The sequence below is a fragment of the Mesoplodon densirostris genome, chromosome 7 (genome assembly GCF_025265405.1).
Source record: "Mesoplodon densirostris isolate mMesDen1 chromosome 7, mMesDen1 primary haplotype, whole genome shotgun sequence".
Lineage (NCBI taxonomy): Eukaryota > Metazoa > Chordata > Mammalia > Artiodactyla > Ziphiidae > Mesoplodon > Mesoplodon densirostris.
Window position 1 is genome coordinate 9,737,040 of NC_082667.1, and position 12,206 is coordinate 9,749,245.

Below are 12,206 nucleotides of genomic sequence, written 5' to 3' on the forward strand. Positions count from 1 at the left end.
TGTGCCCTGCTGGGGCCCTGACTGATAAAAGGGCCATGGGAAGAAAGGCAGAAACACCATGAGACGCGGACCTATGATAAAGGTTCAGCAAGAGCCGCTGTTTCTAAAGCCCAGACAGTCTCTGGGACCTTGAGCAAACTCCCTGTTGCCTAAGTTTTTGTATGTTGTAAGAAAGCCTGACCTTCCCTCCTGCAAGAACAGAGACCTCATGCTTTCTTAGAGCTGTCACACACCAGTTTCCATTGACGCTGCCCATTTCCTAGAATGATTGAGGTCACCAGTCAGCTGCTCAGACTCCTTGGGGATCCCCTGCACCTGCAACCACATAAGGAAGCAGATGGTGGGACGGAGGGCAGGGCCTCAACAGCCCCGACTCCCTCTTTTCCTCTATTCGAAGCCAGCCTCCCCGCAAAAGCAACCTTACCTGCTGACAGTGGTGTGCTGGAGCCCCCTACAAAAGCCAGTTGTTAATATTTCAGGAATTTTGCAAGCCAGTGGGTAAACACAACCATTATTAAAAAGTTAATTGTCTTGGGACTCCCCTGGTGGCCCAGTGGGTAAGACTCCACGTTCCCAATGCTGGGGGTCCAGGTTCGATCCCTGGTAGGGGAACTAGATCCCGCATGCCTCAACTAAGTCTGCGTGCTGCAAATAAAAATCCTGCATGCCGCAACTAAGACCCAGCACAGCCAAAATAAATAACTAGATATTTTTTAAATGTTAACAATAATTTAATTGTCAACTTACAATTAAATGAATTATACTAAAAAACAAAGGCAGAGGTGTAGATGAAACAAGTTTGGCAATATATTGATAATCGTTGAAGCCAGATGATGGATAACGGTGGTTTCTTACACTTTTCCCACTACTTTTGTGTGTTTGAAATTGTTCATAATAAAAAGTTAGAAAAAAACAAAAGTGTGATACTGTGATTTACAGTAAATATGTATATATATTTGGTCTTCCCCCCCCCCCGTTTCTGTCACAGAGCTCATAAACCCTTGGAATTGTCTAAGTGATAAGATGATGAATGTGTCTTGATATTCATAACAAACCCCTTTCAACCACACCCGAGTTTATGTTAACGAGGTGACTTTTGGAAAGCACCTAAACCAGGGGAAACAACCAAGTGACGGGTGGGTTGGAACTTTCAGTCTCAACTCCCTGACCTGGCTAATGAATTAATCAACCCTGCCTTTGTAGTGAAAATCTCCATAAAAACCCAAAAGGATGGGGTTCAGAGAGCTTGGCGTTGGTGAAGACCTGGAGAACTGGGGAGAGTGGTGAGCTCAGAGAGAGCACGGAAACTCCACGCCCTTTCCCCATCCCACACCCTAGGCATCTTTTCTATGTGGCTCTTCCTGAGTTAGGGTCTTTTATAATAAAGTGGTAATCTAGCAAGTGAAATGTTTCTTTGAGTTCTGTGAGCCACTCTAGCAAATTAATTGAACCCAAGGAGGTGGGCGGGGAGTGGTCTTTGGAACCTTCAATCTATAGCCAGTCAGATGGACAGATGACAACCGGGACTTACTATTGCCATCTGAAGTGGAGGGCAGTCTTGTAGGACTGAGCCCTTAACCTGTGGAATCTGATGCTAACTCCGTGTGGATGGTGTCAGAATTGAGTTGAACCGTAGGACACTCAGCTGGTGTTTGAGAATTGCTTGGAAGTGTGGGGGAAAAAAACCACACATTGTAATTAGAGTCAGAATCATTAGCAATAAATACTTACAACTCATCACTTCCTATTTAACATAGTTTACTATTATCAATGCTCTTGAGGTTATTTACACCTACTGTGTCTGTGTGGTGTAAATGTTATATAATTGTCTATGTAGGTATAAGAGTTCCAATTGCTCTGATATCCTCACCAGCACTTGGTATTGTCGGCAGGGTATATTTATTTGTTTGCTACTCTAATAAGTGTGATAGTATCTCATTGTGGTTTTAATTTTCATTCCCCTAATGACTAAGGATGTTGAACATCTTTTCATGTACTTATTTGCCAAGAGTGATCTTTTCAAAACTCACGTCAAATCATGTCAATCCCCTACTTAGGGCCCGATGGCTTCCCAGGGCACTAGAATAAAACCATCACTCTGACCAACCAGGCAGGGGCCAGATTCAACCAACTCTATTTTCTGCCTCTCCTCCTCTTGCTTTCTCCACTCCAGCCACATTGGCCTCCTCTCCCACCTTGAGACCAATGCACTTGCTATTTCCTACGCCTACAATGCTATTGGCTGTGATTTTCACCTGATGGGGATGGGGGAGCTCCTTCTCATTTTTCAGTTATAAGCTCAATATCACCACTTCCAAGAGGCCTTCCATGACTACCCTGACTCAAGTAGCCACACCCCAATCACTCTCCTATTGTATTGCTTTGTTTTATTTTCTTCATAGAACTTAGCCCTATTTAGCATCATCTTATTAATTCATGTATGTGCATATTGCCTGTTTCCCCTCAAGAAGGGCAGGGATTCCTGTGTGTTGTGTTCCTCTAGATCCCTGATGCCTAGAAGAGCCCCTGGCACACAACAGGTGCTTGGGATCTATTTGCATCAGTGATTGAATCTCTAGCAAATAATGGAGTTTAACAAATATGAGTTGACTGAACCTCATTCTCATATTGAATCTATTATGATCTCTTCAAGCTCCCCAGGCATGGTTTGGCCCTGATAAATCCTCCCCAAGCCCTGATCTCTTTGCCTCCAAAGCTTCAGAATCAGAGACAAGCTAGAACAGAAAGAAAATAGCAATGGAAAACAATGAGCTGTATTGAGATTCGGAGTACAAAGAAAGTCTACTGAAGGATTGTTTTATTTAACTTTTGTTGCACAATAATCCACCCCAAAACTTTGTGGCTTAAAACCACAGAAATTTATTTATCTCATAATCTACAGTTGGAGCAAAAGACTCAGTGGGGAAGGTGTGCTCCTGCTCCAGGCAATGTCAGCTGGGCAGCTCAGCTGGGCACTGGAGGGTCCACTTCTTTTTTTAAATTTTTTTTATTTTTTGCGGTACGCGGGCCTCTCACTGTTGCAGCCTCTCCCGTTGCGGAGCACAGGCTCCGGATGTGCAGGCTCAGCGGCCATGGCACACAGGCCCAGCCACTCCGCGGCATGTGGGATCTTCCCGGACTGGGGCACGAACCCGTGTCCCCTGCATCGGCAGGCGGACTCTCAACCACTGCACCACCAGGGAAGCCCTGGAGGATCCACTTTGGAGCTGGCTCAATCACATGGCTGGCAAACTGAAGCTGGCTGTTAGCTGGAAGCCTGGTTGTGGCTATGGCTGAAACACTTACAGGTGCCCTCTTCGTGTGGCCTGGGTTCCTCACAGCACTGTCGCTGGGTTCTAAGAGAAAGCATCCCAAGAGGACCAGGTGGAAGCTCTATCCCTTTTTATGACTTAGCCTCAGAAGTCACACAGCATCACATCTCTCTGAGGGTCATAATCTCTCCCGGACTCAAGGTGAGAGACCTTACCGGATGGAAGGAGCATCAATGTCATATTGTAAAAGGAGCATGTGGGAGGGAAGATCTTGTTAAGGCCACCTTGGAGAACACAATCTGCTGCAAGGATAGGTCTTACCAACCTACAGAGTAGTAGAGAGGAGCCCTTGTGATGATGTCTGTCACCTGTCTCCCAAAGATTTATACACAAGCAGCAGGTCCAGCCCCTGGAGGGCAACCTCTGAGCAAGGATCACCCATCCTAGCTGCCCCTCACGCTGGTTCTAGGTTCCTGCTTCTGTGCCACCAGTTCATCCAACAGCTAGGATAATCCTGCCCCCAGCTGAGTCTGAATCCTCTGGCCATGGGTGCAACAACCCTGAGGACCACCTGGGGGACACTCCAGGAAGACAAATCTACAAAGTGGTTAAGGGTGTGACTTTGAAGATAGATAGACCTAGATTCAATTTCAGCTCTGCCTTTTATTAGCTTTGTGACCTTGGCCAAGTTACTTAACCAAGTCTCACAAGAACCTCAGTCTCTTCTTCTGTCTAATGGGGATAAGAAAGGCTATAATGGAATTAGAGATCATATGTTTAGCACATTGCTAGCAGTTAACAACTACTAAATATATGGTAGGTATTTTTCTAATTTCTACTAATACAAAAACGCATAGAAGAAAGCTTTTCAACCTTTTTCCTTGGGGGAAAGTTACGGCAATAAGTATGAAATTTCTTCTGTTTTAGCTTTAAAATTTACATACTTTTTTTTCATGTGCCATATAGTCTATCTATGCCAGTTTAATATGCCTATTCCCCAGATAGAAACTTTTATCAAAAAATCTGACTGAACGGTGCTCTAGAAAGATGTTTCCTGGCATCCTGTAGCTCTGTGTACCCCAGGGTCGGGGTATGTATATTCCAGTTTTTTTTTTTTTTTTTTTTTTTTTTTTTTTTTAATGAGAAGACTTGTCTAAATTGAAGACACTTTTTTTTTTTTTTTTTTTTTTTTATGGCTGTGTTGGGTCTTCGTTTCTGTGCGAGGGCTTTCTCTAGTTGTGGCAAGCGGGGGCCACTCTTCATTGTGGTGCGCGGGCCTCTCACTATCGCAGCCTCTCTTGTTGCGGAGCACAGGCTCCAGACGCGCAGGCTCAGTAATTGTGGCTCACGGACCCAGTTGCTCCGCGGCATGTGGAATCTTCCCAGACCAGGGCTCAAACCTGTGTCCCCTGCATTGGCAGGCAGATTCTCAACCACTGCGCCACCAGGGAAGCCCTATATATTCCAGTTTTGAGAAGCAAAACCAACAAGTTGTGCCCTGCTTAATGGTGCGCCTGGGTGTGAGAGAGGCTGAAATCTAGCACACACTAGGCTTATTAAGCCGCGGTGGCCACTAGCCTGTGTTGACCAAAGGGATTTATACAGAGGTTAAAATAAATGTAATCTTTTTTTTTTTTTGGCTGCGCCACATGGCATATAGGATCTTAGCTCCCCGACCAGGGATGGAACCTGTGTCCCCTGTAGTGGAAGCGTGGAGTCCTAACCACTGGACTGCCAGGGAATTCCCAAAATAACTATAATTTTTTTTTTTTTTTTTTTTGCGGTACGCGGGCCTCTCACTGTTGTGGCCTCTCCCGTTGTGGAGCACAGGCTCCGGACGCGCAGGCCCAGTGGCCATGGCTCACGGGCCCAGCCGCTCCGCGGCATGTGGGGTCTTCCTGGACTCCCAACCACTGCGCCACCAGGAAAGTCCAATAACTATAATTCTTAAAACCTGGGTCCAGTATGTTTGGCAACCCCAGAGTGTGTCAAGCACAGTCTTTGTGCCCAGTCTCAGGTTCATCTTCATTCTGATCACTTCTGAACCTATAGAAACATGATCGCTTAAGCTTCCTGAACAGCCTATGCTCCTCACTGCTTAGCAGCTCCACAGCCCTCTCTCCTACAAGGGTTTTCCCTCCAGTCCCCTGGCTTTAAATACCATCCATATGCTGATGACACTCCCAATGTGTATCTCCAGCCGCAGTGTTTCCCCTGATCTTCAAGCTCACAAGTCTAACTGGCTGAGGGGAAGCTCTACCTAAAGCGTCCAAGCAGAACTCTCCATTTTCCTATCCCATTGTCCCCATCTCAGAAAATGGCTGTCAGCCACACCATTGCTCATGCAAAGATTTTAGCCATCCTTGACTCCTTTTTGCTCTTGACTCTCATCTCCTATCCTGATTTTAGCAGATTCTGTTGACCCAGCACTTCTCCCCAGCTCCACCATCACTACCCTTGTCTAGCCACCATCATCACTTGCAGAACAATTTCCACAGCTCTCTCCCTGCTCCCACTTTGATCCCCTATGCTCCTTTCTCCAGACTAGGCAGGATAAGCTTTTAAAAGCAAGAATCATATCAGAACACTCCCCTGCTTAAAACCCACCAATGGCTCCCGATTATACTCAGAATAGAATACAAACTCTTCACCATGGCCAATGAAATTCCATGCCCACTCATTTGTGTGAGGTCAGATTTTAATTTTCATATAATCAAAACAATATCTCATAATAGTTTGAAAACAGAAACAGATGTGAGAATCCATCTGTCTTATATTAAGCCAGACATTAAAGAAATTTGGAAAAATGTAAAACAATGCCACTATTTTCACTACATATTTTTTTGACTTGGGAAAATAGAGTTATTTTTCCTAGAAAATGAAAATGTTACTTATGTCGGGTTTTTTTAAATTAATTAATTATTTTTAAAATTAATTAATTATTTTTGGCTGCACTGGGTCTTCGTTGCGGTGCACGGGCTTCTCATTGCAGTGGCTTCTCTTGTTGCAGAGCACGGGCTCTACGCATGCCGGCCTCAGGAGTTGCAGCACGCGGGCTCAGTAGTTGTCGCTAGACAACTAGCTGCTGTCTAGGAACTCTGGAAGATCTCTTCAGAAGTAATCACACTCTTTATTCTTCCACCCAGGGACATTTTAGGGCCTTGGCCCACTCCCTCCTTTCCTACCAGCTACTGCCCACTACGCTCCAGACAGAGAAGGACACTCATCTCTTTATTGTAAGTTGGCTATAGAGTTTAGGCTAGGGACGCTACGACGGCATTCGCGCAGCTGCTAGTTCTCTGACACCACCACTGCTGAGCCAGGAGCCCAGAACCATCAGACTGGAGGGAGTGAGGCATCAGGGCATCTTGGAGTTTTTGAGAGTAAGGGACCTACAAGAAACAACCGCAGTTCAGAGAGGTGCAGCTATCGCCCACGGTTACAGCAGAGCCGCGTCTAAGACTCGGGCCTCCTGGGTACCACACCAGCTTGTAGGTTCTCATTTTCCCGGTCACCCAGCAGCGAGGGTGACGTGCTGTCCGTTAAGACACAACACTCTGCGCCGTAGCGGGCCTCGCGGCCCGCCTGGAGGACGTCGCACTCCCACTGCCTCAGGTAGCTGGAAAAGCTCAGCCAATCCAGAGGGCTCTGAGGCAAAGAAGGCGGTTAGAAAAGGAAAAGTTTAGGACAGGAGCGCTAACCAATCGGGCGCCTACTTGCCTGAGTGATGGCCACCAGCACCCACTTGGAGACGCCGCCCCGAGCTGGGGGGATCGTTAGTGGAGAGTGAACCAATCCGTGACGAGGGATGGCAAATTTGAGCCAATGATAACTGAGAAGGTGGGAAGGGGCGGAGCTCGCCCGGCGGCTGATCGGTGGTGAGTGAAGAGATCAGCTTTCTCTGCTAGTTCCCACCCTCGGACTTCTTAGCCCCTGGAATGCGAGAGAGGCTCAGGGAGTTCCCGGAGTGGGGCGTAGAGGTATCGCCCGCAAAGGCCTGGGAGCGAGACTTCTAGTTGGAGGAGGTGCTGGAAGCTACCGGGTGGGCATCGAGGAAGCGGAGGCTGCTTAGGAGGCGGGACTTCCGGGGAGGGGCTTTGTCGACGGGGCGGGGCCTGCTTCTAAGGTTAGGCCGAAGGGGCGGGGCTAAAAGTAGACCACTGGGTGTGACCTGGGAGAAAGAAGGGTAATAATTTAAGCGAGCGTCTTGGGGTCAGGACGGTGCTGCCAGAGGCTTTGGGGTGGCAAGTAATAGCTCAGAGGTGACGTTAAGGTTTATGGGAGGGTCACCTGCCTTAACCCCCTGTCCTCTTTTCCCAGGGAGCCACTGGTGGCGACCTTCCTAGGGTCCCTTTCCCTTCGTGGGGTGCTATGGAGTTCCCAGAACACAGCCAGCAGCTGCTGCAGAGCCTCCGAGAGCAGCGGTCCCAGGGTTTCCTTTGTGACTGCACGGTGATGGTGGGTAGCACCCAGTTCTTGGCCCATCGGGCTGTGCTGGCCTCCTGCAGCCCATTTTTCCAGCTTTTCTACAAAGAGCGGGAACTGGACAAGAGGGATCTGGTGTGTATCCACAACGAGATTGTCACAGCTCCAGCCTTTGGGCTGCTTCTGGACTTCATGTATGCTGGCCAGCTGGTCCTGAGGGGGGATACCCCTGTGGAGGATGTGCTGGCAGCTGCCAGCTACTTGCACATGAATGATATTGTCAAGGTGTGTAAGCGGCGGCTGCAAGCCCGGGCCCTGGCAGAGGCGGATAGTACCAAGAAGGAGGAAGAAACCAACTCACAGCACCCTAATTTGGAGTTTTTGTCCAGCACTTCCCGTGGCCCCCAACCTTCGTTGGCATCTGCAGAGACATCAGGCCACTGGGGCAAAGGGGAATGGAAAGGCTCAGCAGCTCCCTCACCTACCGTCTGTCCTCCAGATGAGCCACCGATGCCGGCTGGGGCTGATACTACACAACCTGGCGTGGAGGTTGACTCACCGCATCTGCGGGCACCTCCTCCACCAGTGGCTGATGTCTCTCTTGCCAGCCCCAGTAGCTCCACGGAGACCACCCCTGCAAACTACTTCTCTTCGGGCCTCCCAATGGTTTCAGTGGAGCCACTGGCTCCCCTTGATGTGGTTTCTGAGAATCTGAGGGTGGTGGAACCAAGGGGAACTGGAGGACCACTGCAAGGCTTCTATCCCCCAGCTTCGGCTGCAGTCCCAGTCCCAGCCCCAGTTCCATCCCAGGCTCCAGCCCCAGCAGAAGCGGAGCTGGTCCAGGTGAAAGTAGAAGCTATTGTGATTTCCGATGAGGAGCCCGATGCCTCGGAGGAACAGCCTCGGGGTCCTGAGGGACTGTTCCCACCTGGAGGAGCAGTGTATGGTGAACAGCCCCCCCAGCCAGAGGCCTTTGAAGAGCCAAGGGCAGCAGGACTGGAGGAGGTGGGGGCCAGTGACCACTTCCTGCCGCCAGATCCTCACCTACCCTACCATTTGCTGCCAGGTCCAGGGCAGTATCATCGAGGACTGGTGACCTCACCCCTGCCTGCTCCACCCGCCCTGCACGAGCCACTCTACCTGCCTCCTGAGTATGAAGCAGCCCCAGGAAGCTTTGGGGTTTTTACTGAGGATGTTCCCACTTGCAAGACATGTGGGAAGACCTTCTCATGTTCTTACACACTACGGCGCCATGCCACAGTGCACACGCGTGAGCGACCCTACGAGTGCCGCTACTGCCTGCGCAGCTACACGCAGTCAGGGGACCTGTACCGCCACATCCGCAAGGCTCACAATGAGGACCTGGCCAAACGCAGCAAACCGGATCCAGAGGCTGGCCCCCTCCTGGGAGTGCAGCCCATCCCTGGCTCCCCGACAGCAGACAGACAGAACAGCAGTGCTGGAGGGCCACCCAAAGATTTTGTACTTGGCCCCAAAAACTAACATCTGTGAGAGCACGCCCTGATGCTAGGCCTGCTCTTGCCACCATTAGGGGGCAGCACGGAAGGTGGGAAGCATCTCATTTCCCCTGCTGGGGACAGAATGAAGATTCTGCCCAGGCTGTAGGTTCCTACCCTTTTCTTTTCCCAGCCAGATAGCAGGACTTTATGGGGCATCGCATCTCAGTCAACTGCTCACCAAGGGCACTGGGAATTTTCCTGCGGTGTAATCGCTTCTCACTCTGCATTTGGACCCATAAAGCTAGCAGTGAAAAGTATCTCTCTGAACTGGTCTTGGCTGGTTTCTTCCACAAACCTGCACGCCTGCTGATTCTTTCACAGCTCTCCTCCAGACCTAGGAATCTGATACCTGTACTTGGGGTAGGGGTGGGGGTCAGGTTGTTTATGAAGAAAAAAGTGAGAGAGGCAGAGGGCAGTGTAGACTTTATTTAGGAAAAGTGTACAAATTAGGGAATTTCACACAATTATGGTTTATTGTTGTAGTTGAGCTCCTCCTGTGTCCTGGGCTGTACTGGGGACATAAATACATAAATACTCATTTAATCCTCAACAACTTTATGAGGTATTATCCCTCTCCCCGCTTTTTTCCCCACAGACAAGGAAACTTGAGACTGAACAATCAACATTAACTTGTTCTGGGTCACAGAGCTAGTTAAGGGGCAAGCCAGAATTTGAACCCTGGCTTATGACTTCAGATACCATGCTGGTTTAAAACACTGTTGAAAATGGTTAACTTTGAACTAGAAGTTGTTTTCTTTTTTGATCTTTTGAGTGTTTGGTTTTGTTGCCTTACCCCTTTCCCTCTGCTTTCCATGTAGAAAGACCTTTGATTGACTGTTTCAACAACAGATACCGTATTGATGACTTGAAATTTTTGCCTGCATGTCTTTTTTTTTTTTTTTTGAGGTACGCGGGCCTCTCACTGTTGTGGCCTCTCCCGTTGCGGAGCACAGGCTCCGGACGCGCAGGCTCAGCGGCCATGGCTCACGGGCCCAGCTGCTCCGCATGTGGGATCCTCCCGGACCGGGGCACGAACCCGTGTCCCCTGCATCGGCAGGCGGACTCTCAACCACTGCGCCACCAGGGAAGCCCTGCCTGCATGTCTTAAATGTGCATTGAGGTCTCTGAAGATGACAAACTGGAAGGCAGAAAACACCAAGCTCCACGGTGGTAGGCGTGTGGGGGCAGGTTGAGGACTTGTGAAATGGAAATGATGGGCGCTTGGGAAAACTAAAGCAACAAACTCTAGATGAGACAATCTTAGAGTTCATCTGGTCTAACTCCCTCACTTAAAAGGTGTGATGACAGCCTAGACAGGTCAAATTACTCAGGTACGGTCACACATGTGATTACTGACGGTAGAGATAGCAAAGAAATGGGAATTTGGGGTGTTGATGTGGCATGGGGGGAAAAAGCATTCTAGGAATGTAAGAGAAGGGTCTGCCCCTGCCTGTGGTGAAGAGTGGTGTTTGTAGGATGGACCAGAGGGCTCCCCACAAACTCTCTCTCTTTGGCACATAAGGAACTGAATGCAAAAAAAGCAGGAAGGGGTATTTAGAAAAAGATGAAAATATGAGTGAATTTTCTGTATTTCTTCTCTCTCTTTTTGTATTTGTCACATTCAGCCCTGTGAACTCGCACTAGCAAGCCGTTTTTGAGTCATAGGAAGGAGACAGAGCTGAGCATCAAAGATTTGGCCAAAGAAAGCTCCTTACTTGGGGTATGATAGGAAGCAAAAGTTGACGCTTAACATTTCCATGGCTGAGACTGAATTCTGCGCTTTTCATTTCCCTTGTGTTGGAATAATCTTTTATTTTTCAAATGGCTAATTTTATTTATGCAAATATATTACTGCCTTAACTCCTTGGTGAAACAAGGCAAGATATACATACATACAGTAAGAGCTATTTTAGCTGACTGGAGCACCTTTTCCTGGAGTATCACATCAAAATGCCTATAAGAATCAGTTGCCTTGAAAAGAGTGAAATTTATGGTATGTGAATTATCTATCAATTTTTTAAAAAAGGAGGGGGGAACAAAGAAATCGGTTGCCTCAGAACATCAGTTCCTAAAAGCAAGGCGTAATAAATATGTGTACATGTATATATAATGTATATAATTTCTCTGGACCATCTGGGGAACACAGGAACCTTGTTACTGTCTCGGCCAAGTGCAATACTTAACTAAAGAGGATGTGTTACTTGGTGAGATTCTCCTGAAGAGCAAGCATTTGCCTTTAGTTCCCAGCACGGAATGCTTTCTTCATTGGAGGTGGCAGCCAAGAATTTGCAAGATGTTTAAAGCAGCAGCCAACACAATTACGGTCACAGTTACCTCACTTTACCTATCTGCTGGACACCAAGAACAGTTTAGGCCTGTCTGTAGAGGTGTGATCAAGAGAACTTCCTCTGGTTTCCACTACTCTTGACAGTCCCATCCATGGATTCAACGAACCATAGGCCAGCTCATGAACCTCTAGTCCAACGCTGGGTCCTCCTTTTGCCAAGTGTTGGAAGAGAACTCACTATTCCCAAAGGAAACATATTCTACTGTTGGACAACCCTAATTGTTGGATAATTATTCCTTCTACTAAGCCAGAATCGGCCTCTTTTTATGGTGGGATGGGCCAGGTCCCAGGCTATTAAGAGTTTAACCCTGAGAAGTTATTTGCTTTTGAGCTACAAGCTGATTTAGTTTTCAGACAACCACCCTTTGCTCTCCAGTTTTAGAGACCTATTCCTAGTTTAGGATTTCATTTCTTAATTGGTATTTTATAATTGTATGCCTTCACTTGCTCTTAGCTTCACAAGACTCACCATTTTAGCCCTTCACATTGGATTTCACTTTCTCCAAAGCCAGTGTTTCCAAAGATGGTTTACTTCAATATATACTAATACTTTTTTTTTTTTTTTTTACTGTAAAATACATTTATTTTTATGGTTGATTGGTTGGTTGTTTTGTTTTGGGGTTTCTTTGTGTGTTTTTTGGC

General features: G+C 47.9%; 1 protein-coding gene across 2 annotated transcripts; it reads left to right on the forward strand.

Annotated features, from left to right (window-relative positions):
- Positions 1-7,172: 7,172 nt before the first annotated feature.
- ZBTB3 (zinc finger and BTB domain containing 3) lies at positions 7,173-12,106 on the forward strand. Of its 2 annotated transcripts, none has more exons than XM_060105323.1 (2): positions 7,173-7,252; positions 7,593-12,106. In XM_060105323.1, exons 1-2 carry the CDS (start codon positions 7,211-7,213, stop codon positions 9,198-9,200), a joined length of 1,650 nt encoding a protein of 549 aa, XP_059961306.1. In that variant the 5' UTR covers positions 7,173-7,210; the 3' UTR covers positions 9,201-12,106. The 2 variants fall into 2 exon arrangements, with proteins under 2 accessions (XP_059961306.1, XP_059961307.1); XM_060105324.1 differs by lacking the exon at positions 7,173-7,252 and adding an exon at positions 7,448-7,458.
- Positions 12,107-12,206: the final 100 nt, after the last annotated feature.

Bases quoted from the DNA above. Each gene is read 5' to 3' on its own strand.
- ZBTB3 (XM_060105323.1), top strand. From the start codon at position 7,211: ATGCGAGAGAGGCTCAGGGAGTTCCCGGAGTGGGGCGTAGAG. The intron at 7,253-7,592 runs GTATCGCCCGCA...CTCTTTTCCCAG, and splicing joins TCCCGGAGTGGGGCGTAGAG to GGAGCCACTGGTGGCGACCT.